Source organism: Lithobates pipiens, unplaced genomic scaffold, assembly GCF_037356315.1.
Source record: "Lithobates pipiens isolate NorthernLeopardFrog02 unplaced genomic scaffold, aLitPip1_a1.2 Scaffold_27, whole genome shotgun sequence".
NCBI classification, from domain to species: domain Eukaryota; kingdom Metazoa; phylum Chordata; class Amphibia; order Anura; family Ranidae; genus Lithobates; species Lithobates pipiens.
In genome coordinates this window covers 79,640,859-79,668,676 of record NW_027507788.1, presented here as the reverse complement: position 1 = coordinate 79,668,676, position 27,818 = coordinate 79,640,859, and the positions used below count along the sequence as shown (strand labels likewise).

The 27,818-nt window shown below is 37.9% G+C and overlaps 1 protein-coding gene across 1 annotated transcript; it reads right to left on the bottom strand.

The window, feature by feature from the left end:
- Positions 1–683: 683 nt before the first annotated feature.
- Positions 684–26,501, bottom strand: SPIB (Spi-B transcription factor). Its single transcript, XM_077457112.1, has 6 exons — positions 26,346–26,501; positions 17,851–17,878; positions 14,997–15,087; positions 9,484–9,656; positions 5,805–5,928; positions 684–3,709 (listed from the first exon to the last, which is right to left on the bottom strand). The coding sequence occupies exons 1-6, from the start codon at positions 26,366–26,368 to the stop codon at positions 3,384–3,386; spliced, it is 765 nt and encodes a 254-aa protein (XP_077313238.1). The 5' UTR covers positions 26,369–26,501; the 3' UTR covers positions 684–3,383.
- Positions 26,502–27,818: the final 1,317 nt, after the last annotated feature.

The window sequence follows — 27,818 nt, the reverse complement described above, 5'->3', positions numbered from 1 at the left end:
TGGCTTAATGAAGTAATTCTATCCATTATATCAGATGATCAAACTGGATTTATGCCAGGGAAATCTACATCAAATAATATTAGATGGGCTCAATTTATGGTACAGATGAGAGAGTATATCCCGGAGTCAAATGCCTTGGCATTGTTTGATACGGCCTAGGCATTTAACTCCATAGAATGGGAGTTCCTATAGACAATTTTGAAAAAAAAGGTTTTGTGGAAAAATGAGTAAGAATAATTTATAAGCAACCATGTTCAAATTTATTAGTAAATGGAATATTCTCTCCGACAATAAAATTATACAGGGGAACAAGACAGGGATGCCCATTGTCCCCTCAATTATTTGCCCTGGCAATTGAAGCACTAGCAAATAAATTTAGACAATCTAAAAAATATAAAGGGATTAAAGTAGGGGCAAACTGAACATTTAGGTTTATATGCAGATGATATTATATTATACATGGAGGAGGTACATGTCTCCCTGATGGAGGCGATGAAAATAATAGAAACATATGGGTTGTTTTCGGGACTCAAGATAAATTGTCAGAAATCTGCACCGATGAAGGCAGGATCAACCAGGTATATTTCGCTCTACACAAAACAAATGCTTTAGTGGCTTTGTGAGTATGAACACTCTGTTATATGGCATACAATGAGAGTTTGACACCTTAAAGGACACATATATTTAACACACACTCAATTTATTTGGAAAAAGAAGAAAAATGGATGACAATTTACATCTATTTATATATTAACATACTTTTTTTTCACAAATATATACATAAAACCTATAACATTGTTCATATTATAAGGCAGTACAGCAAATTAGGTTTGTAAATATCAATCATTACTTATATTGTTACCTTATGCCATTGTGACTAAGGCCGCGTACACACGGGCGGATTGTCTGTCCAACTTAGTCCGCTGAACCGTGTTTCAGCGGACAATCCGCTCGTGTGTGGGCTTCAGCGGACTTTTTCAGCGGACTGTCTGACGAACAAAGTCTTACGGAATTTCCGTAATTTTGTCCGTTCAAACTTGGTTTTGTTCGTCCAAACTTGGTTTCAGCGGACAGTCCGCTCGTGTGTAGGCAAGTTGGACGGACTAAGTATGGCGCATGCTCAGAAAGGATTTACACGGCCGAAGGTTGCATTGCAGTGTATAGGACGTTGTTTTTCTAGTCCCGTCGTACGTGCTGTACACGTCATCACGCACGCTTTCAGCGGACTGTCTGCTCATCGTGTGTGGTCAAGTCCGTTCATTCAAATTTTGAACGGACTGTCTGGCGGATTGTCTGACGAACTTAGTTGGGCAGACAATCCGCCCGTGTGTACGCGGCCTTAGGAAAAATTAAAATGTTGCTGATTGTAGAGAAGGAAATGGGACAATCTACTCTAATATAGTCACCCTCCTCTGTTCCTCTGCAACAGCACTCCTCAAGGGAGCTCCACTCCCTTTGAAAACTTGGATGAAGTTGTATACATTTTCTGAATACTTGGATTGTGATAACACATCTTCTTGGGGCAGCTTCACACTGTCTCGCTGCAGGGCAGGTGTAGCATCATGTACCTGCGGTTTTGATGCAGGTTAGCTGCACTTTGCCATAGACCTTTATTATATCCCACAGTTTTGGCACATTTTCTGATAGGCACCAAAAATCCTGAATGCCAAAGCGCAGTAGCTCAGTGTGATGCCGCCGTTACTGATAGGCACAAACAATTCTTATTAGAGTTACAGATGGTGCACCTTATTGCACGTAAAATACCTTACATATAGTGCAAGGATAGGAATGGTAATCTGTATTTATGCCCCCAGGGCTTATGTGTAAAAAAAAAAGTGTGATAGAAAAAAAGTAAAAAAAATATATTTTGTATAACCCATAACCAGTCAGAATCCTTGTTTCATTTTCAACTCTGGACTGTTGAAATGACAGTTGGAAGCTATGTGCTATTTTTCATTTAGCACACTACTCATAAATAAGACCTTTCATGTTTTGTTGGTTTGATTGTCTGTCTACAGTTTGACTTCAATGCAAGTTTTTTTCAAAAATAACATCAATTTAAAAGGCTGCTCCATGCAAAGAATTATCAAATTAAATTATACATTTATTAATTGAGATATATATACTCTTGAAGAATAGCAAACGCACGCATTGTAGCAGCAGCCATAGTGTAGACTTAGTCAACATTCATGAAAAATGTTTAACAGAAAGTGATAGCAGTGAAGATTTTATTACCAAAATGGCTTCAGTAATGTCACTTTCCTAGTCCATCATAATTTTGATTAAATCATATGGATGTCTTGTCTCATTGATTTTATAAAAATTAAAAAATTGACAAGCTATTGGTTTATGAATTAAAATGACCCATGCTCTGTTTAAAATAACATTACTTGTACAGACCGTCTAAATAATTAGTATTTGTTTACGACTTATCCCTAATCTATCCAATATGGAAGAAAGAAAATGAAAGATATGTGAAGAATTAAATGGCATCACCCAAAAAGCCAAACCTGTACACGATGATAAGATAAGGAAGAACAACTTAAAAGGTATAGTGGCAGGGCTGGTCTTCAGCTTCGCACCTTAGAAGCCACCATTAAATAAAAAAAACAACAACATGCAGATACAGATGATCCATTCGATTCTTGGCAAATTCATATGGGATTGATGAAGATTTGTTTTATCAAAGTCACACTATCAGTAATATCCACATAAATGACTGGTAGTTTAAAGACTTAAAAGAGGTTTCCACCATCAGATGACTATAGATACATTGCTATTACACTCTAGCTACATTGTGTTATCATGGTAACTAAAGGCAAGAAAATGTGTTGTTTGTGCATGCCATAAAAGAAAGCAGTTATGTTGGAGAACATACTGGGACTGTGTTGTATCCTAGGGTAACAAAACTTCTATCTCTAAAAATGTATGTAGCTTACAAAATAAAGCTTCAAAAAGAAGGAATATATTTAGTTACCATTGTTCAATAGCACATAGAATCCAGTTGATTAAAAAGCACTGGCAGTTATAGATAGCACAGAACATTTTGTTTGCATAAAAATATCCAAAGACATCATGCATCTATTTATTTGTGGTCGCATCTCCTTAAAGAGTTTATTTTCTGGTACAAGTCAATGTTTTGCTTTTGGTTTTCCTATACAGAGTTCTTCAGGAGGCTATACACCACAAGTGAAGAAGATCCATTGGCAAAAGCTTGCTCCTTCCCTTCCATCCAGCCATTAGTGAATACGCCCCTGTGGACTGCCATTCAGTGACGCTACTGATAATGTAGTCAGTCAAATTTACTTGATAGCATAATGTCCACTAAACTTTTCAGATACAAAAAAGCTACAAGAACAGAGTCTTGGGAAGTGCTGGATGGCTTACAAGTGTGAATGCATGGTGGTCTCTGTCTTCCTGTCACCGAGCAACACACTGTCAAACTGATACGTCAGCTTCTTCTTGACTTTCCTGATCTCTCCAGTCTTGCCATAGTTCCTCAGAGCACGTGCCATCTTCTGGTAAGTCATTTTTTTGCGATTTCCTTTTTGTTGACCCCATCGATGAGCAAGCACCTCTTTGTGCTTTGATGAAAATTGGAAGGTCCCCCTCTCACGGTCCAACCACCATATGCAATCTCGCATGTCGCCATTCTGCAGGAGTTCCAGAAGAAATTTGTACAATCGAACCTTCTTACGAACACTTTCAACTAAACAAAGATATTACATTAAAATTACTATTTTATTTCATTAACAAAGGAAATTAAACATTTTTCAGAGATGGCCCTAAAATACACTTGCAGGTTTAGACAAAATGCATATTATAGCTAGGGTTCAGCTTTATGTCAGGGTAGTAAGTGGGCTTTGCCAAGTCAGTAGCACAAATACAGGCTTTACAATGGGAAAAGGAGGGTGTAAGGGTTGTAAATTATATTAAAAAAAAATTTATAAAATGTGAACATGTAGCTTTAGAAAAATTCACTATATGTAAGTAAATGAAGAATGATAATTTTCTCAGTGGTTTTTAATGGTTGCTTCCCCAGAAGTAAAAAATAAAATAAAAATGTATGTACGTAATATATGCCAACTTGTTCATTTTTAGTAATGTGTTTTATATAGGAAACATATACTGCTATATATATATATATATATATATATATATATATATATATATATAGCCTGAAACATAAACCTCTAACATCTGAATTAAGTCCTCCCTGAAGACCAATGAAGACCAATGACCATTCATGGAAGCAGATATTAAGAAAATAATTTGTATTACCAAAGAAATGTAAGTTTTCAGAATCCTTCTGTCATTTATAATTAAATCTCATAGGTCTGTGACTCTGACATGGCATGCAGCTACTAGATATAATTTTAAACAACTAGGGATAGATTAGATGGCTGAGCATTGAGAATTTTGTATTGTGTGTACATTTAATTATTTAGTTTCCTCTCCAAACATGCATTGCCAATGTTAGATTTATATTGGTCAAACAGCCACCATTTTCACTGTTAAATCTGATTAAGAGCTAAACTAGTTTATAACTGGATATTAACATTTATAGGTAATAACACCAGAAATTGGTGATCCAGGAAATATCGAAGATATTGAAGGATTTTCTTTTTCCGCTGCTGGAGCAAATTGGATCATGCTTCATAGGGGTTTTTTTGCCTTCTGCTGGAGCAAATGATTACGGATATAGAATTCTTTATACAGAGGTTCTCTATTCATTTTTTATTCTTCCTATTGGTTAAACTAGAATGACGTGTCTTTTTCCAATCTGACTACGGGAACTATGTAGCTAAATAATGATCATTCTCTGCAGTGACATGCTAATACACAAGACAATTTGTGTTAAAGAATGACCCTCTATCATCAGGTTGTTCATTTAAAAAAAAAATGCTTTCATAAATCTTCTAATATACCATTGGTCAGTTGCAGTTTAATTAATTGGATTAGCTTTAAGCCTCAGGATGTGTTTTTTTTTTATTTTATTTTTAATTATCTCCCCCACAAAAAATGTTCTTTCAATGGCTTGGACAAAGTCCACTGTAAAGGATTTACATAGCTGTGTGCTATATTGCTTTATAATAGCCATATATAATACTGATTTATTGGAACATGATGTTGCTCATTAGTCTTCTGTGATTTATGTGACAACCATATAATCATCATTTTTTTTGCTCTATATTTAGCTGTCTTGCATGCAGAATATAAATATAAAGACAGCCAATCAGTTAGAACTGGCAACTGTTTGTGAGGTCATGATCATAAGTTTTGCCCTTTTGAACACTACAAAAATGATGTTAACTGATAAACAAAGGGATTAAAAAGGCTGTAATGTAATTGCTTCCCTGTATTTTTTCTCACTTTTCAGAAGCTCCAGTAAAGTTTACAGCAATGCAAGTCTGGTTTCCCTACAGATTAATAATAGAATATGGTTAGATTAGTATCCCAAATAGGCACACGCTTTATAGCTGAATAAAATCAAGCTAAAAAAATATGTCCCTTTTCACCTTTCTTTGTACAGCTTTAGCTAAAGTAGAGATAGTCGCAAAGAAAAAAGATACTGCTGTGCTCTCTTTTCAGAAGACATACCAAAGAATACTCTGCAGATCCTGTGTCATGAATGCACCATGTATCAAATGTTTTAGTAGAAAACATTTTTTTTATTTTTTTTATAAAATGTAAAAAACCTATAGCATTAAAAAAAAAAAGTAAAAATATTAAAAGACCAATATATTTATTTATATTACTTATAGTAATTTTAAAAGTGTAAAATAATGTAATAGATTAAATACCGTGTTCGTAGCATGCTTGAGAATCATCAGTGTCGCTATCTGACACCTCTAGACTTGGTATGTCCCGAAAGTCTTCTTCTTCGGACAGAGATGGGCTGCTGACGTTGCACAGTAATTGATAGGCCTGTGGGTAGTGGGAGTTAATTATCTGGGGGAAAAGTAAATATGCGCTTGTTTACATGACTTTAGATGCAGAACTGTGTTATCTAAATAATAAATCTACAGCAAATATTAAATTCACCCAAAACCATTATAGTTTCTGCATAACGAGTGCAGCTGCAACGTATGTGTAAACCAATAGACAGCAGAGTTCCTAAGATGTAACAATCACTTGTTTTGTTCTACCATCAAACAACCAAACATTGTAGCATCCGCCTGCACTAAAGTCTGCCATAGACTGTTCGAATCTCGACCGGTTCAGTAGGGACTGGATGATGTGCGAACCATGCATGGCCAAGCTGATTGTTCCCAAGTGAATCCAAGTCCTATTCCCATATCTTTAACTCCACTATCTCCTCCATCACTGCCACGCAAAGCTCAGACATACTGCCCCGGGGGAAAGTACATGCAAGGGGAAGAGTGCATCAGAGAAAGAGATTGCTCCTGTTATGGTGGGGTTGAGCAATAACAGCCAGGAGTGTCTTAGCTACATTATTTAGCAAGGCAGGACTGGATAGTGCCTAAGTAAAGTATTACCGATGACAGAATGTTCTGTCTAACTCAGAGATTGCAAAACAAAAGCAACAGATTCCTTCCTTTAGTTAAAATAGCAAATATTCCAGTTGCCCAAACTACTCCACTCATGGTAAAATCTGATGCCAGTAAAATTAGATGCCAAATATAGACAAAGATCATCACTCAAGCCATATAAATACTTCTCATGTACAGTTTCTCACAAAAGTGGGTAAACCCCTCACATTTTTGTAAAAATTGTATTATATCTTTCTTTATATCTCAATGTAAAGTAGTGAGTGTACAGCTTGTATAGAAGTGTACATTTGCTGTCCCCTCAAAATAACTGAACACAACCATTAATTTCTAAACCGCTGGCAACAAAAGGGAGTACACCCCTAAGTGAAAATGTCCAAATTGGGGCCAAATAGCCATTTTCCCTCCCTGGTGTCATGTGATTCAGGTGTGACTGGGAAGCGGGTGTGTTAAATTTGGTGTTATCACTCTCGGTCTCTCATATCAGTCACTGGAAGTTCAAAATGGCCCCTCATGGCAAAGAACTCTCTGAGGAGCTTAAAGAAAGAATTGTTGCTCTACATAAAGATGACCTAGGCTATAAGAAGATTGCAAAGACCCTGAAACTGAGCTGTAGCACAGTGATCAAGATCATACAACTTTTTAACAGGACAGGCTCCACTCAGAACAGGCCTCGCCATGGTCAACCAAAGAAGTTGAGTGCACGTGCTCAGCGTCATATCCAGAGGTTGTCTTTGGAAAATAGATGTACAAGTGCTGCCAGCATGGCTGCAGAGGTTGAAGGGGTGAGGGGTCAGCCTGTCATCGCTCAGACTATATGCCGCAGACTGCATCAAGTTGGTTTGCATGGCTGTCGTCCCAGAAGGAAGCCTCTTCTAAAGATGATGCAAAAGAAATCCCGCAAACAGTTTGCTGAAGACAAGCAGACTAAGGACATGGGTTACTGGAACCATGTCCTGTGGTCTGATGAGACCAAGATAAACTTATTTGGTTAGATGGCATCAAGCATGTGTGGCGGCAACCAGGTGAGTAGTACAAAGTGTGTCTTGCCTACAGTCAAACATGGTGGTGGGAGTGTTGTGGTCTGGGGCTGCATGAGTGCTGCCAACACTGGGGAGCTACAGTTCATTGAGGGAACCATGAATGCCAACATGTACTGTGACATACTGAAGCATGGCATGATCCCCTTCCTTCAGGGACTGGGCCACAGGGCAGTATTCCAACATAATGACCCCAAGCACACCTCCAAGATGACCACTGCCTTGCTAAAGAAGCTAAGGGTAAAGGTGATGGACTTGCCAAGCATGTCTCCAAACCTAATCCCTATTGAGCATCTATGGGGCATCCTCAAATGGAAGGTGGGGGAGCACAAGGTCTTTAACATCCACCAGCTCCGCAATGTCATGGAGGAGTGGAAGAGGACTCCAGTGGCAACCTGTGACGCGCTGGTGAACTTCATACCCAAGAGGGTTATGGCAGTGCTGGAAAATAATGTTGGCCACACAAAACATTTACACTTTAGGGATATTTACTAAAGGCAAATCCACTTTGCACTGCAAGTGCACTTGGAAGTAAAGCCGCTATAGATCCAAGGGGGACATGCAAGGAAAATAAAAAACAGCATTTTAGCTTACACACGATTGGATGACAAAATCAGCAGAGCTTCCAGTCATTTCAGATCTACCCCTGAGGCCGCGTACACACGCGGGGACTGTTCGCTCAACTTTGTCCGCTGAACAGTGTTTCAGCGGACAGTCCGCTCGTGTGTGGGCTTTCAGCGGACAGTTTCAGCGAACAGTCTGCTGAACAAAGTTTTTCGGAATTTCCGAAAAACTGTCCGCTGAAACTTTGTTTCAGCGAACAGTCCCCTCGTGTGTAGGCTTGTTCGTCAAACTAAGTTCCGCGCATGCTCAGAAAGGATTTACACGCCGAAGGTTGCATTGCAGTGTATAGGACGTCGTTTTCTAGTCCCGTCGTACGTGCCGTTAACGTCATCGCGCACGGTTTCAGCGGACTGTTCGTTCATCGTGTGTGGGCAAGTCCGTCCATGCTAAGTTTGAGCGGACTGTCTGCTGAAACTGTTTGACAAACAAAGTTGAGCGAACAGTCCCCGCGTGTGTACGCGGCCTTAGATTTAGAGCAACTGCACTTGCAGTGCAAAGTGGATTTTCCTTTCGTAAATAACTCCCTTTTGAGCCTAATCTTGACATTTTCACTTAGGGGTGTACTCACTTTTGTTGCCAGCGGTTTAAACATTAATGGCTGTGTGTTATGTTATTTTGAGAGGACAGCAAATTTAAACTGTTTATACAAGCAATACACTCACTACTTTACACTGTAGCAAAGTAATTTCATCAGTGTTGTCACATGAAAAGATATAATAAAATATTTACAAAAATTTGAGGGGTGTACACATTTTTGTGAGATACCGTATACCCATACACATTTTTCAAATCCCTATGTGATTTTGTGCTTGTATTAAGTAATCAGATTATTTTCTATTTAATGTACTTTTTGTAGAGGGATAGCTAGAATTAGATTTTCTTGTTGCAGGCAATAGATTATTTTTATAAATTTTTTTTGTAATTTCTTTAAATATTTTTAATTTTTTTTTTTTAAAAGACATTAGTACAGAACATATTAAAGTCATACAATTGAGATTTTATGACTCAAGTGATATTTGTACAGCGATAAGCTAGGTCGTGTCAGGTATACTTATCACATCTTGAAAATTCATAGATATCCTAAAATAAGTCTCCTATACATGGTATCTTAGTTAATTTTCCAATATACATATATCTAATATTACCCTGCTGTTGATTGATTAGAGTTCTACTATTCAACTTCACATACACGGTATGTACACTATTACCTTGCCTACTAATTGTAGCTAGGCGTCTGCACAGGCAACAAATTCTTATACTGATCAACGTGGACATTCAAACATGGAACTATTTATTGCCATCCTTACCTCAGTGCTGTACAGCTCTTCTGGCATTGGGCAGGGTGTCGAGCAAGGAGCTGTGACATCTATATTCTGGCTGTAGTGGGGGTAGGCTTCCTGGGGATAAGGAACCTGGACGTTCCAGAGTGATGTAAGTTGATCACTCTCGTTAACTTGTGGCTCCATCCAGTTCACAAAGTCTGAAAGAAAAAAATGAAAAAGTCAGCAAACAAACATACTTAGCAAACTTTGAAATGCCAAAGAGAAGGGCTGAATAGAAAATGTAATTCAGCCTCTCATCATACCAGTTTCTCAAGTGATCAAATAGTTTGTGTATAGAGTTAAGTTAGCCATACCCCAGTAGAATTAAATTTGCACATTTATACAGAAATTCAGAAAAATGGTTTTCAGATCATTTGATCTTGCCATCATTGAGTCAACTAAATTCACTCAAAATCCTTTAAATGTCTAGTTGGAGAGATTTCCCTTTCCTTTCTGTTCCATAACAACAACAAGAATTAAGAGAAGATTCCTCCAAAGTGGGCAGAATCTCTGGTGGTCACCAAAGTCACTGGAACTAGTGTCCACATTGAAAGATTTCCCCTCTATTTATTTTCTTGGGACAACCCAGAATTTGGGATATTCTTTACTTTAATTTTCAGTGATAACGGTAAACATAACAAATAGAGAAAGTGAATCCCCTAACCAGGGCACAGACAGTAATCAAAGCTTACAAATGTTCTAATCCCTCTCCACTCTATCCAAAACTGAAAAAAAGATTTTCCTCTATTGTATTGCTTACAGTCCATGCTATGGGGTCTTTCTGAGTGCTGCTAAAGCCATGTTTAAAAAAAAAAGTGACATCAAAATGTCACTTTTGCCCATAGCACTTAAAGAAACATTTTTTTTTAAATCATTTTTTTAAATTACATTTTTTTTTTCCAGAGCATTTTAGTATAAATATTAGATCTGAGATCTTTTTTACCCCAGATCTCATGTTTAAGAGGTCCTGCCATGCTTTTTTTCTATTACAGGGGATGTTTACCTTCCTTGTAACAGGAATAAAAGTGACATAATTTTTTTTTTAAACATTGTATAAAAGGTAAAATAAATGAGAAAAAAAAAATGAAATGCACCCCGTCCCGCTGAGCTTGCATGCAGAAGTGAATGCATACGTAAGTAGCACCCGCATATGAAGATGGTGTTCAAACCATACATGGGAGGTATCGCCGTGATCCGTAGAGCGAGAACAATAATTTTAGCCCTAGACCTCCTCTGTAACTCAAAACATGCAACCTGTAGAATTTTTTAAATGTTGCCTATGGAGATTTTTAAGGGTAAATGTTTGTCGCCATTCCACGAGCGGGCGCAATTTTGAAACATGACATGTTGGGTATCAATTTACTCAGCGTAACATTATCTTTCACAATATAAAAAAAAATTGTGCTAATTATTTTTTTTTCCAAAAAAGTGCACTTGTAAGACTGCTGCGCAAATACGGTGTGACAAAGTATTGCAACAACTGCCATTTTATTCTCTAGGGTGTTAGAAAAAAAAATTATAATGTTTGGGGATTTTCAAGCAAAAAAAAATGTTTTTAACTTGTAAACAACATGTGCGTGTTCAGCTGAACTTGCAAAATTTCATTCCCGCATGTCAGTCCAGACTTTGGGGGTGATTTCAGAGACATATGTGCGGGTTTCTGCACAGATGTCTATTGAAACCGCACCCGAAGTCACCAAAAGTAATACAGAAGCTACAGAATCAATGCGTCACACCGATTTGGACAGTGCCATTGCCATTGACATGTCAAATCGCATGCTAAATTGCTGTAATGTGAACCAGGGCTGTTACATTTGACAATCATTGTCTGTATATTTTACAGAACTGCAGCAATTTTAATCTTGCCTGTTGGGTACATTTTGTATATGACAGGTAGCTTAGCAGTACTCGCAAATGTATATTCATAAAAGAACAAATCATAATTTATCATTGTTAAACTTTGACACAGCAAACCATAACTTGTAAATAAAATTTTTTTTTTTTTTTAAATTACCTATTTAAAAAGTGCAGAGGCTCACAGATGTCGCTTTATAGCTGCCTATATGGCACTTCTAAAGCAATTTGCATAAAAACTGCTGAGTGATGGTATTACAGGCAGGTTTGTTTGGTGGGAAGCTGGTGCTGATAAGCATACAGCTGCTGCTGGGCAGAGCAGTCAAACAATGGTATCGCACTGAGACAGTTACATTCAAAATATAAATAATGTACTTATAGGTGAGGTCATTTACTGTCAAATAACTGTTACCTACACTGTTTCAAAAATATAAAATGTATTAAAGAACCAAACACCATTGGATTTATTTAGTAATCTGCATGTTCATTCTAAAAGCATGGTTCCACGTCATACAAAAAATAAAAAATAAAAAAAAACGACTACACTCCAACACCATCTTACACACGTCCTGGCTACGTCTCATCTTTTGGGTTGAATGACACCCAGTATCATTTAACCCACACCCTGTATGCCTAGGCCAGTGATGGCGAACCTTGGCACCCCAGATGTTTTGGAACTACATTTTCCATGATGCTCAACTACACTGCAGAGTGTAGGTTCGCCATAACTGGCCTAGGCTGTAATAGGCTTACTCCCTAGAGCTGTGAAACCTGCCGTCACAAAAGGGTACAGCAGAGAATGGAAAACCCATTGCTGACACTAGAAGAGTGCAAGAAGATATCCAGGCCATCATATGACTGCCCAAAAAAAAGAATAGAAGTAGAATTTTGTAAGGCAGCCATACATGTTCAATTTTCTTTTAGATTTACCAAAAACCATATAATATTAGGTCAAAAACGAAACAACACTTTCAATTATATCCAATTAGGCAGGCCCTTGCACAACAAAGTTGAAGGTAAATCTAAAGAAAATTGTATAGAAAATTGTATAATGTATGGCCAGCCAAATGAACTGTACCAGATTGTTTTCCAGAAGAGGTGAAGAAGGGCTGCTCGACATAGTTTGTCTGTAAATTTATATAACGTGAAGTTTTAATTGTGATATATTTCCTCCTTTTGTAACTACCTTTGTTGATGCCCTTCTACCTTTAAGTGGACTTTCATTTTTTTTTATTACATATTTCGTTTTAATTTTACTTATCCTCTCACCTTGAGGAAATTGCAATCCTTTTTGATGAAGAGAATGATCCCCCCCCCCCCCCATGTGAAGCCTCCTGGGATACTCATTTCAGGCATCCCAGGAGGCATTGGGACTATGCACTGATACTAATATACTGCGTATGCAGTGTCCCATTATCAGGGGGTTGGCTTCTAGGACCTGGAACAAACAGCCAGCCTCCTGCTGACGGCAGCAAAGAAGATGTGTACATTGTGTGCAGTGGCTTTCAGTGGATTACTGCAAAACTATGGATTCACTGGGTATTCACTGGGTATTCACTATGGATTCACTAAGTATAATATTTGTGTTCAACTAAGCAGACCAGGTAAGAGGAAGTTAAGAAGAAAATGGGCCACTTAACTGGAGGCTTGACAGCTAGTGTCCTTGGGCCTACACACATTTTGCTAAAGGGTGTCCCTGTTAGCCACCTCAGAAAGTTGGGAGGTTTCCTCATACACATGACATAACAATTCGTCCATCTATTTGTCAGTTGGATTTTGTAATAATCTAGTATCTATGGTTTAGGCTATACAGGTGATGACTGCTATATTTCCCTAGATAAACCAGTGCTAGCATTTGTCAGCATGCATCTTCCCTCTACCCAATGCATGAGCTAAACATGTCAACCCTCTACCCAATGCATGAACTATACATGTCAAGTCAAACATTTGTGTTTAGTGATGTACCAGCAAACACAACTGCACCTTGAGAGCCTGTTTGTGGTTAGGGGAGTCTAAAACGAATTTGACCTGGCTTATAATCAGAGATGTGGGCAAACCAAGGCTGCAAATAGCTTGAAAGAGTGTAGGCTCCAGTAAATAATGGGTTACCTCAAGTTTATTTCACTAGTCATCATTGGAAGGGGGATGAGATAATAGCAACACAGATAGTGATAACTGGAGTGCTAGTGACAGGGTTCAGTTGCAGGTAGGAGACACTAGTACCTTTGTTTTACCATGTCATTTGTCTGCCAGCTACAATTTTCCATACAGCACTCTTGCAAATTTTCTAGAGGGTCATTTGCATGCCATCCCAAGTCATGACAAGGTCTTTGTATTTGTGCCTTAAGCATATGAAGAGCTTAAGTTGTAAAATAAGGTCAGATATTAAGGACAAAGTAAGAAGACACAGGCAAGCCAACATCACATGAAAACTTTAAATGTATATATACAACCAGTTTTAATGGGCATATGCCAATTGCCTAAAAGCTAACTACTGCCATGATATTTTAAAGCCGAACCCCAGGCAGATATGAAAGACAAAAAATAATGTAATCATCAATACATCTACTGCATATGTGTGTGTGTGTGTGTGTGTGTGTGTGTGTGTGTGTGTGTGTAATATATATTTTATGTTAACAATGTAAGTACCTGAACTGGTATCATCCTCATGCGAGAGGGGAGGAGTAAGAAGCAGCACAGGCTAATCAGATATGTTGCTGTACAAGGAGCATGCTGATGGGAGGAGAGAGCAGAGGGGCAGACAGTTGAGCTCAACATTTTGTTGCTCTTCCTTTTACTGTTCAGTGTCAGGATAGGAGTGAGTGCATGTAAGTACAAGTGAAACTGCAAACAAAAAGGATTGGGTCCTCTCCCCTGCCAGGTAGGACTTGTGAATTTCATGACTAAATAAACAAAAATACAAATCCTTTTGTCAGGTAAAGCAGCTTCCCAATATCTGTGTATTTAGCTGATTGCCTGGAGTTCAGCGTTAATTCATCTCTGGCCCACCAAAGGGGTCCTCTTCTTGTTTGGTTATTTACCATTTTGTACTATTTGTTTTTTTTAAACTAGTATTCTTATGTGTGACACCACAGAGTGCTATATAAAGTTTAGCATAAAGACTAGTAACATTCATATGCAAGTCTGAGAGTCCCTTTACATCTTCTATTTCATAACCAAAACTCACCCCACACCAAGCCATCAACAATATACTGTTTTAGAAAACAATTTACTACCTTTTAGGAAATAAGAAAAGATAGCAGCCATAGTATAGTCCTGAACAGAGCTATTGCTTCCAACCTATCTACCCAGGTTGGAAGAGAGGAAGCCCCATCTCCAGATATCACCCTTATTTAACTAACAAATATTTATGATGTTAGTACTCAAACACTAAAGGCCTTGTTCGCACCTGATGCACTGTCATGCCTTTTGCTGCATATTCCTGCAAAGGCAAAATGCATGGACATAAGAAATTCTATTATAGTTCTCATTGACATGAAGGCTTTGCATTTAAAAAAACGGCCTGTCATTGTATTTTGGAACCTGCATTTTTTTTCTGGTTAAGAATCCCTGATGGCTAGGAATGCTGACACATTCTATGTAAGTCCTAATGTATGCCTTTTAAAAGATGGATAAATCTTTACCTATGTGAGCATCAGCCTCAGTGGTCTGTGGGAAGTTATTAAGGTGTTTAGGAAAAACTTCCAATTCCTGAAGCATCATATCTGGATACTGCTAAAGAGAAAAGTCAATAAAAAACAGAATATTAGAATAGCTTTAATTATATTATGAATAATTTAAAAAGTGTCACAGAAAAATTATTCATATATATATATATATATATATATATATATATATATATATATATATATATATATATATATATATATATATATATACACACACACACACACACATTTTTCCTTCCACTCTGTTTAATCTAGGGAGCCAAAGAAAATACCTAGTACTTTTGGGTATGGGTACGGAGGAGCATGTGACAATGTTGGCTTTGGCCAGTCACCGCTGTCACATGAGGAGCCCTGTGTATGCTATAACTCTAGGCTTTTGTTCCTGGTGATTTAACAGAGCAGCAGGGAAACAAAAGGAAGGCAAGTATAAAAGTTGGTTCAACCAAAACCAATATTTCAAATTTTGATAGATGCTGGAGTAATAGACTATTGGATAGTTTCTTAGATAACTTTTGCACACTAATGGTGAAAAACCCAGTCTTGATCTTCTCCGTCTGCTCACGTGATGTGGCCGTTGTTTCAGCCCTCTCAGCTAGGTGTTTTTTTTCTTTATATTGTGACGAATACAACAGGGAGGAACTGAAACACACAGGGGTTGCCAGGTACACTCTAAATGCTAAGAAGACTGATCCCAGAAACTAGTTTGACTCAGCCCATCATGCTTTACCCATACTTTAAATATTGGATTTGAAGGAACTGAACTTTTACATTTCAAGTACCTTATGGTACCTTATGGAAGAGTTCATGTTGGAGGATCTGTACTTGGGGCATCGTTTTCGGGTGCCAGGCATCTGAATTATAGTGGCAGGGGTTATTTAAAGCACCTGATTAGAGCCATAGGCTCTAATAGGCATAAAAAAGGTGACCTGCGAGCGCAATCCATTGCGCTCGCAGTGTACCCAGATATGTTAGCAAAGCAAATTAATATTTGTTTTACTAACACAAAACCATCTCTCAGTCAATCAGGAAGCCCGGATGTAATACCGGGCACCTGATTGGCTGAAGGCACAGGTTCTCCCATTGGCTCCAAGGAATACAGGAAGAAGACATGCATGGAGGAGTTGGAGGACACACAGGAGCCATCGCCATGCTCGCCGCCTTTCCCGCTGCCTGACCCACCACCACGAGGGAGTAAGTGCCGGGCAGACAGCAGGCGGGGGGCAAAAAGGCTGCATATGAAGGGTACAGTTAGCTGCATATGATGGACACAGAGGCTGAATATTATGGGTACACTTGGCAACATATGATGAACACAGAGTCTGCATATGATGGGCACAGGTGGCTGCATATGATGGGCACAGGTGGCTGCATATTATGGGCACAGGTGGCTGCATATGATGAGCACCGTTGGCTGCATATGATGGGCACAGTTTGCTGCATATGATGGGCACAGTGGCTGCATTTGCTAGGCACAGAGTTTGCATATGATGGGCACAGTGGCTGCATTTGCTGGCCACAGAGTCTGCATATGATGGGCACAGTTGGCTGCATATGATGTCACAAAACTTTTGAGCACCAGCCACCACTGATTAACACAGAAAACTCTGTCAAGGTATAGGAGGTTCAATGAAAATGACAACTGTAGTAATCAGTGGTGGTAATAGATATACAAATATCCATTTAGGTAAGTACATCAAATGTTACATATACAACACAATGGCTACAAAAAAGACATAGATACCAATGCACAACAGTGTGAACATGGCATAGCAAGTATATTAAACAGAGCAGCCAGCCCTTTGAAAGGTACTTTGTTGGGTGCTCAATAACTCTATTCCTGGTACCTTTGTTTCAAATTTCCACCCTTAAGAACTTTTGGGACCTACTACCTGTAATATGTTACATGTTTTACTGCAACTTTCTGCTAAAACCCTGCAAGTATGACAACTGGCTTAGGATGGACGTCTTGCAGCTAGAGGATGTGAATTGGATTAATGGTGGTCCAAAGGCATGTGCACTTTGCATACTATTTCCCTCCTAATCCTGATCCTACATTTCAGTCAGTCTAGAAACAGTTCCACCACTGGAAGAATCTGAATTTACCCAACATGCATATTTATTATTTGGTGCATAGCATTCATGCACCCTATGGGCAGTGAATGCAATGTGATACTTGCAACAGAAGTGCAATGGGGTATACATACTTCATAGTACATTATCTATGTTTACATCTTAAATTGATTTTGAGAAGGAATGTTGATTCAGGAGCCATGATGGTTCATCTGCATTTATTTTTCCAGAATAGTCTTGTGGTTATTTATTGCTGTTTTACCTAAGCATGAATAATGCACAGGAAGCCTTACAACCTTAAAAGTGTCAGCCTTCCTATGTTAAAATGAGAGCAGCCCAGGGTGCATTTGCTCTCTTTCACCCCTCACCACCCTTCCTTTGCCCACAGTACGGGGTAAAACTATAAATCTTGGCATACAGATTATACGAACTGCATATACTTTGCCAGTCACTACCTGCCATGTTTCTGCTGCCTCCAACAATGTGCAATGTGTCAGAGAGCAGGAGGAGGAAACTTTTTTGGGGGAGATCTACTAAAACTGAAGCACTCAGAATCTGGTCCAGCTGTACATGGTAGCTTCTAATGTCAGATTGGTCAATTAAGCTTTGACAATAAAACCTAAAAGCTAATGCACCAGATTTTGCACACTCCACTTTTAGTAAGCTCCCCTCACATTGTGTAAAAAACTGATGAAGACAACCATATATAAAATATATAATACAATAAAAAAATACTTACTGAGCAATTAAAGGGGAGATTGTCGAATCTGTAGGAAGTAAAAAATATATAAATTGTTACGCAAACATTGAACATTTTATTATATGTCTTCATTGAACATTACATTACATGTCTTCTATTATATATCAGAAGCTATTACAGGATAATGCTTACTATAATCACTAAAAAAAAAATTGCGACTCCTTCTGAAAATTGTATTTTGTTGTTTTCTAAAGGCTTCAGTACTTCCTGATCTACCAACTACTAAAGCATGCAGATTAGAAGTCTGATTTCCCTTACTGCCTATATGCATTCAAGGTCAGTAAGCATTACATCTGAAATCAGAGACAGCCAGACAACTATGGTAATATCTTCAGAAGGAAGTCCGATGTGGTAAACCCCCATACTCTTAATCACAGGATTCCATTAAATCAAAATTGCCAAACTACAGTACCTGCTGCATGCCCATGGATAGCACAATTTAGTCAGAACATCAAAATAATTTTTTAATCATAGCATTAACTGGTTTCCATTTCAGTTTCTTCTTTATTGTCTGTTCCTAATTAACTGCCAACAGTATTATTTACCATTAAAAATTAAATAGGATTCTGGACAGAAGGAGCTTGTTTAAGAGAAACCCATGGATTGCATGGGGGTTTTTTTTTTTTTGCTTGTTTTTTTGTTTTCTGTGTATCTAGTTACAAATTTATACATTTTTGGAAAAATCCCTTTAATCCCTGCATCTTCCACTATCCACAAGCTAATTCTCATAAGATTTGAAGATGATTGTAGAAAATGAATAAACTCTCAGCAATGTTTTTGTACTTAGAATTGAGAATATTTAACAACAAAAAGATGCACCAAAAATAATTACAGTAAAAAATGTTGTGTATAGCCAGTTTTTCACCTATTGGAGGTAATTCTTTGGAACTGCATGACTGCATAAGAATCAAGTGAATGGGCAGTGTGGACAGTCAGAATTCTTGCAAAATGTAAAATTCTGTAATTAGTCTAATTCTCTAGGTCAACAGATACACATTATTTTTTTTTTTTGACTGGATTGACCCCTCCTGCTGTGTTACTTACACTAATTGATACCTAACAAGCTTAATACACATTCTTGAGCTAAAGTATTGTGCTCTATGGGGAGGGCTGTTATCTGAAAGCTGGATCATTGGTTTAAGTTGATCATAGGCATGATGGTAGTGATCTAGTTATGATACGCACATATGGAGTTTTCTTTTGGACAAGTTTTAGGAATAAATATAAAGGCACCCAAGCTATGCTATGTTATGTTATAGAGAAGGGAGAAGAAAAGCATGAGCAATCACTTAAAATGTTGGTCTACGTGGGAGAGTATACAAACTTAGTTTCTAAAACTTGTTATGTACAACTAGGGAATGTCATAAGCAACAGCAAGAATTTTGTTTCCATTTGCTCTGTTCCAGATTCTCTAACTCCGCTTTTATGATTTTCTTTAGTATTTGTGTAATATATTTGCCATTGGAAAGCCATTTACCGGTAGTAAAAAATTTTGGAATGCACCAGAAACTGATTTCAGAGCAGTTATTTGTATGTCCTCATATGAGAATGTACATAAAGGCACACTCCAATACACATTGTAAATGCATGTTAATTACCAAAAATTAACACAAAACCACATGTAGCAATTCACATCAATGTCATGTCATGTGTAGATGTAAAACAGAGCTTTAATCCCAAAGGAACTGAAAAAAATGTTTACAGCTTTGCCAATACAATGGAATATTGAGCACTATTTTTTGGATAATGTATGCTTAATTTAAATTCTGTTTCACACGGTTTCCAAGCATGCTGGGAAATTTCAATCATTTGAGTACCCCCCACACAAGAAATGTTTAAAAATAACAGTCATCTGAGTTTTACAATATTATTCATCCTCGCTGAAGGGTTTTCAGACTAAAAAAGAAAAATTTGGGAGAAATTTGTAGTGCCAATTATTTGCTATCTAAAAAACAATCTATATTTTCTTGTCTTTTGATAATGTTTGAAAAATGGTTATACTGCCTCAACTGTGACTAGCACTGGCTGCATCACCCATTATAGCTGCAGTTATAGAACCAGAGCAGTTACTGCTTTGTGGTTTTTGATAACCTATAGTGAGGCTTTGGCCAATGGGAAAGTACTTAGACACAAAGTAGTTTAAGGTGGCCCACTCCTTGATTCATGCAAGAAGAGGCAAACTCAAAGGGTGTAATGATTTATTAGGTCTGCCTCTTTTCTTCTGAGTTGAGGAAAGTGGAAATCTAGTGATGGACCCATAAGTGTATCTTATTGGTATCAATATCTTAAAGTTTTGATGTTGATGTAAGCCAGATCCTGGGGAGGCAGTTTCTACACCCCAGAGGATCTCCATAGTCTCATTCATTGGCTTGTAGATTAGTGTAAATTGAAGTGCCACACCACTGCTAAAAGGTCCAGATATGTCAGGGGGAAATCCTACACATTTTGGTGGTCCAAAAATACCCCCTTTATCAGGGCTTGATTGAAAACAGTATAAGTAGGCTAGAAGTGAACTGGACCTTTGGGTATTTCTTCAGGTGTGACTACAAGCACAGGTCTTGTCAGCAGCTAGTTTGCTCCTGAATGGAAATATATTCATGCTTTCATTCTTTTTGCCAAAGTAATCTTCCGGTATTTACAGTATAAACTGTTTTGTAGTAATTGACAATAACCAATTAGGTTTAAACTTTTTTTGTAATTGATTACCTTGTGGCTACTGAGAAATGTTTTCATTTAAAAGCTTTATAAATTAGGTCCTTGTCCACCTAAGATGGAACTCGTCGAAAGTTCTAGTGTTCTACAGACCTTATGGCTTTGTGGTCATTCTCTGCTGAGCCCTGTTGTTTAGTTTCCTCTTTCTCTGAATACTTATACTTTATAAATGTCAGCATCTTTTGTTTGGTTCTCAAACCTTTAGGGCGCCATTACCAGTAACTGCTTATGTGTGTGCTATGTCGGTCCAACATGTGCTTCTATAGTCAGAAACAGCATCACTTTGGTTAAACTAGACTAATGCATCATTTATTACGCCTCCTTATTCATGATCTTAAGAAGTAATATTCCACTCACCCACAATGGCTCTTTCTGTGCCTGTCACTGTCCCAGGGGACACTATTTGCATAACAGAGAAAGGGCAATGCTACGGAAGTCACAGCAAGCAATTCTATTTTAACACAACATTGTACAATAAGATAGGTAACATTTATTGTATATGACAAAGGTGGCTAATTTGAGGCACACATATCCTAGGTATTCTGGACCAATAAAAGGCCTTAAAGTCATTCTTAAAGTGTAAGTCCAGGTTAATTTACCAAGACTTCTAATATATTTTGGAATCCCCTAAAACACGATCTCAGTACCAGGTTTCACTGCCTTAAGCATTATTATAAAGTCTAACTTTGGCTGCTGCATTTTTGTATGCATTTTTAGGAATGGATCAGAAGTGGGATTTTGGATTTACAATGGGTTTAGCCACTGGTGATTCTCCAGTAGCTGCCAATACATGGACTATGAATCTGTCATTCTAAACAGGAACTTGAAGAAATGTGCTATTTGTCAAATTTAAGTGATGCCCCGTACACACGATCAGAATTTTGGTTGTAAAAAGCTCTGATGGTTTGCCCGACGGGATTTCGCTCAAGCTGTCTTGCATACACGCGGTCACACCAAATTCCGACCATCAAGAACGCGGTGACGTACAAAACGCGTACAACGGGACTAGAAAAAGGAAGTTCAATAGCCAGAAGCCAATGGCTTCCATCTTGTAGTTTAATCTGAGCATGTGTGAGTTTTTGCACATCGGAATTGCATACACACGATCAGAATTTATGATCTTTTTCCGTCTGAAAAATTGTGACCCTGCTCTCAATCTTTTGCTGGCGGAAATTCGCCCAGCAAAATTCCGATGGAGCATACACACGGTCGCATTTTCCCATGAAAAGCTCTCATCAGTCTTTTGCTGGCCGAAATTCTGACCGGGTGTACACGGCATTAGGTTTCTTCCATGTAGAAACCATAGACATGTCCTAAAATTGATCTGAGTTTGTACCTGTGTTGCAAAATATGCTTACATTTACCCCATTTAGGAACTGTTATGAGAACTCGACTGTAAATCCAGTTTGCATGATATATCTGCGCTCATTTTACAGCAAAGGCATAATTCTAAGCCTATTCTAATTTTAAAGCATGTTTATGCATAAGGGAGCGAGATAGGTAATTCATATACACAGCTGCTGATTCCACCTTCTTCATTTATCATAAAGGTGAATTGTGTATGAACATAGCATTGAATATTATCAAATTTGATTTCAGCCAGAAGTCAGCTCATTTCTTCTTGCACATAGTAACCAACTGGCTTTTAAACATTGGTCCTGTTTTTCAAAAAAAAAGTCCTGCAACTTGGGGCATCCTTTGATGGCAATGGACACTGAACCACACAACCAACAAATGTTTACAACAGTTTACAACAGTTCTCAATGAATTGGCTAAACACCATGTTAGAGTACCTATGCATAAGCCTACTATGTGTCAATTCTTCATATGCTTGGCTGTATTGTGCATCCACCACCAGATAGATTTTAGGCTTACCAGATGGCCGACACATAAGGCATATCTCCCGATAGGGGTATTGCGGAATCCCAGAATATGACACCCTGAACAGGGAATACTGGATCCTACATCCACCTCCAGGAATGATCCACAGTGAACGGGCCCCCCTTTGTATCGATGCTCAGTCAGTAACGTGACGCTCGATCCGAGTTTATATATGTAAATGAAGCAATCAGAAATACGGGGCCATAAAAAGGGAAAAAAAAATCTGAAGGGACCAACATCGGTAAAATCCGAGGGTTTTATTGTATAAGTAGGACAAGATATAACAATCAATGTATTAAAAATGCTAAAAAAGCGTAAAAATAACAGCCAGCCAGCTCAAACAATCAGCTCGCCCATGCAGCACAGAGCAAGACAACACGCGGTGATGCCAGCACGTCACAAACCCACTGACATCACCGATTGTTGTCTCGCTCCATGCTGCATGGGTGAGCTGATTGTTTGAGCTGGCCGACTGTTACTTTTACGCTTTTTAAGCATTTCTAACAGCCGGCCAGCTCAAACAATCAGCTTGCCCGTGCAATACGGAGCAAGACAACATGCAGTGACGTCAGTGGGTGTGCGACGTGCTGATGTCACCGCGTGTTGTCTTGCTCTGTGCTGCACGGGCGAGCTGATTGTTTGAGCTGGCCGGCTGTTACTTTTAAGCTTTTTTAGCATTTTTAATACATTGATTGTTATATCTTGTCCTACTTATACAAGAAAACCCTCGGATTTTACCGATGTCTGTCCCTTCGGATTTTTTTTCCCTTTTAATGGCCCCGGATTTCTGATCGCTTAATTTGCATATATACACTCGTTGGATCGAGCATCACATTACTGACTGAGCAGCGATACAAAGGGGGACCCGTTCACTGTGGATCATTCCTGGAGGTGGACGTAGGATCCAGTATTCCCTGTTCAGGGTGTCATATTCCAGGATGCCGCAATACCCCTATTGGGAGATATGCCTTATGTATCTAGCTGGTGGTGGATGCACAATACAGCCAAGCATATGAAGAATTGACACCTGGGTGTTTTTTATATGTACATTTTTGTTTTTTTTCACAGAATGGACTTTATTTCTTGTATACATTTTTTTTATTATGTTTGTAATACACTTGTTTCTTATTTGTATACGGAATTTGTTTTAATGACTCCTTCACAGGGATTTGGGGGTATATTGTCTATATTCCTTATATACACAAGTGGTTCATTTTTCATTATACATGTATGATTATGTTAGTTTCTAGCGCAGCTTCATTTGTTTTGATTGATTGTTAGTGTTGTATATCTCTTTGAGTTGCAGCGAATAGAGGTGTATTATAGTGTTTTTTTCTTTACGCATAAGCCTACTATGAACCTAGGAAGGTCATTTACAATTAAAAAAAATCCCAGCATTAATTTTGGTTCATGAATATACAACTTATTTTTAGTGGTCTTTGGGTCTCGTAAGCTTGAGCTAAGTTTATTTAATGTTCAAATATACAGAATGTTTCATTGCTGGTACTCATGTAGGTTAGATACAAAGATGCCAACATGCAGCTTTAGTGTATATTTGTAAGCATCTAAGACCTCTGTTTTATTTATTTTTTTCATTTTAGAAATAGAGGACGAGTTCTGTGTACTCGCCAGCACAGCTGGGGCTATGCAATTTTGTACTGTATTGTGCAATTAGTGAATTATCCCTCCCATTGTGCACTATACAATATAGGTTTGGACTCAACTCCTGAGTGAGTCACTGGACTCACATCTAAACTCCCATTGGCTAGAGGATGGTAGACTTGGCGACTTGACTTCGGCCACTTAGACACACAAAACGGGGGGGGGGGGGGGGCTTGTTTTCCACAAGGTAGGGGCAACCCAAATTGACACTGAATGGCATAATTTCTGTTGATGTTAGACTATCTTTATTGATAAAAGACCAATTGATGGGGGAGCCTCTTATTTTAGATTCTAACATAACCACTCAGTGAAGAACACCACTGTACAAGGGTCACATCAACGTGTGTGTATAGTATGTATGTATTTGGCCTGCTTGTGTGATCACTCACAATTGCAATTTGGTGGCACCAGCAACCAAGGTAATGGAGTGTTGGGGAATCGGATCTGCCTATGTATGGCTTTAGCTAAATAACCCACTACTAATTTAGTTTAATTTTTTATTTAATATCCATGTGTAAACTTTGGGCTTCCCGCAAATGATATAACATTCTTCATTTTACTGCATGTCAACAGCAATTAATACATTTTGGATGCTCTAGTAAACTACAGAATATAATTTCTTAAATACAAAGGAGAAAGTATATTCACTACTGCATAATTTACTTGTATATTAAGGTTTTCACATCTGCCTAGACTTTGATCGGAAGAAGAATATAGCAGATAAATGACACATTGTAATATTTTCTGTTCATCGAGACAAAGCATGCTGCCATATCAGTTGACATTTTAGCCAAATATTTTCCTATCCTCCCCAACCCAAACACAAGTTGTCTTTGTTTGAAAATCAATATTTTAGGAATGATTAATGAGTCCTATAAAACGGTGTTATCTGTTTAAAATACTGTACAAAGAGCAGTCATTATAATCCAGGTGCAATAACCATACTCCTTTCAGCAAATACTCTATATCTGACAGAGTTGTGGGACGTTAATATGATAACACATGATGTTATGGTCTGTCACCATTGGTGGGAGCTTTCCGCATAACTTATCCCCAAAGCTTTTGTACAATATGATAGATCCAAGGCAAAAGGAAGCATATTGTCAGTGTTACACGATGATGACTGGAAACACAACTTTGAAGTCTTATTTGTTTCTGGCTAATAGGTTTTTGAACCAAGAGAATATTTACTAAAACAAGTAATCCTAAAGCTGATACTGGTGAAAAAAAAAGGCTGAAATTCTGTGGAACCTACAATCAAAGTTTGTTTTGTTACTAAGAAGTAAATGGTCAGTCCCCTAATGCTGATACTTGCTGATAAATTCCTGGAGAACCTAAGTCACCCACCAGTATCTCTTAGAAATACCAAGGGAAAGATCTTTTCACTAGTGTCTGGCATCTATATCCAGAAATCATGACATAAGGCTTTGACTCATCCTGTTGGATATTCAGTTTTTTTGTTTTGTTTTTACATAATAGTTAATACAGCAGAAGGAGTGAGACTCCATTAGAATATGGGACCAGAAACTCAGAAAGGAAGAATTTGCTGCTGAGACATATGAGGTGACCTATAATATCACATAAATCAGAAATAAAAATAAAATAAAAAATGCTGATTTTAACTAAAATAACCTTTTAAAAGAAATGTATTTTTATTTTCCGTGTATTATACTACTGGAGATAATATGTATTTATTGACTAATTTAAAAAGTATTAAATTTTTTTTCCTTTATTTTCACCTGAGAACTCTAAAAAATATATAACACCTATATAGCCCATTATATGGTCTGGGACAAGTTATTGAACATGGGCTTATGTGTATGTATTGATATATATAGTAGGAGATTATGCAGCTATTTACATCAGTATAGTAAATCAGTAGGGGTAACAGTAAAAAATTGTACAAAGATCAAAGTGTAAATTTCTCCAAATCTTACACTTAAAAATAAACCCTGAGAGTTGCCATGTATGCTTATCACTATCTACCATGTTCTAACAGCAAGAACATTTATATATACATCAGTGATATTCAGAACTACAGTTATTAAATGTTAAAAAGACAAATAATTTCCACTTTTGTTATTCCTTATTACTCCAGTTTAATTTTTTAAAGTGCACTTCGATTTTAGGACTTTTTCATTTTTGAAAAAGAAAAAAGAAAAAAAAAAAGTCACAGGTGGGAACAAAAAAACAACTATGACCAACAAGCATTGACCTACCTTAGTGAGTCCAAACCGAGCATCTTGGGACAGTACCGGTAAGCCTCCTCGATGACGGATGCCTCCTTCTACAGAATGTTTTACAACTGTGGTACCAACGATCACTTTGTGGAAACCCTTTCAGCTTTAATGTGAACATCTCCAACTGCAACTGTTTTAAAGTTTGCCAAGGAGGGAGGGGAACATGAGCTAATGTTAGAACTTCCCCATGACAGTTATATGGGAGGGGACAGATTTCACAACATCAGCAATTACAATACACTATACTGGGCTGCACAGCTGTTTAAAGTGTTTCAAAAAGTTTTCATTCTAACCAATTTGTCTTCAGCATAACACAAAACTTTAGAGAACATATAGACTTTGAAACGGTGATCACTGAGTAATCAATACATGGAAAGGCACATTCAACTCAAAACTGATATTTCATATCTGGGAAAGCACCATTGGGTTGAAGTGTGTTTTCTTTCAGAGTCTCCACTGAAACAAGTGTTAACTGTGGCGATTTTTGTCTAATCACAATTTTAAAGCAACTTTGAAGCATCATCTATTGTACTCTAAAATCAGTTATTTATTCTACATTATGGATTATCATTCAGGACCCTGACAACAATTTTGTTGTTTTAATGATCGTGGCAGCATTTAAATTTTTTTTAATGTGGGTTGGAATAGTCAATGTTGCACTCCTCAAAGGGTATCTGTTTTGGGTGGAGTTGGCTGTTAATATATCAGGTCACCTAAAACTGATTTCAGGTATAGATGGCAATCTTTTACTGGCTTTCCACTCTTCCATGGGCTTTTATTAGTAAGCTCCTTTTACCAGAGTGCCCATGTCTGCAATCCTTCACTAGGCAGGGGAGATTTGCTTATTATGGCAAATGACTAAGACTCCAGGTTGCTATTTTGTCAGAAATATCTGGACTGCTCTTAAAAGCATGGCATATTTCAATTGTTTGGCTGTCTAAAACTGGAAAACAAATTAAAGCTTAAAAGATGGCTGAGGTTAAAAGCTAATAGAAAGCCATTTATTAATGTAGCCCTGATGGGAGAGGAACATAACCTTATTTTGGAACTTCCCCAGGGTCAAACATGCATGCAAAGACTTTGGTTGGACATGCGTGGCAGTTTATGGTTGAATATGTGTACACAGATTATGGCGGTACATGTATGCACAGATTATGGTTGGACATGTGTGCACAATCCCCCCAACCCACAATATTTTCTGGTTAAGATTTGTAGATAAACATGAACAATCATTCTATCTCTATAATCATCAATGCATATCTAAACCTAAAACAATAATTTTATACATTGCACCATACCAGTCTTTAGATGAGGCAGCTGCAGTCGTTTTCTTTTTTCACACATTTCTTTCTTTCTTTTCACCTGATAACGCACTTCCAGTCCTTGGGTGGTTACGCTCACTCACTCCACTGTATCTATGGAGAGAGCCACAGTTGTCTTAAACATATCTTC

Excerpts from the sequence above, each read along its gene's own strand:
- SPIB (XM_077457112.1), bottom strand. The coding sequence starts at position 26,368 with ATGCTCGGTTTGGACTCACTAAG. Across the intron at positions 17,879-26,345 it reads CTCGGTTTGGACTCACTAAG|ATTCGACAATCTCCCCTTTA; the intron begins GTAGGTCAATGC and ends TACTTCCTACAG. Across the intron at positions 5,929-9,483 it reads AAGAGCTGTACAGCACTGAG|GCCTATCAATTACTGTGCAA; the intron begins GTAAGGATGGCA and ends CACTACCCACAG.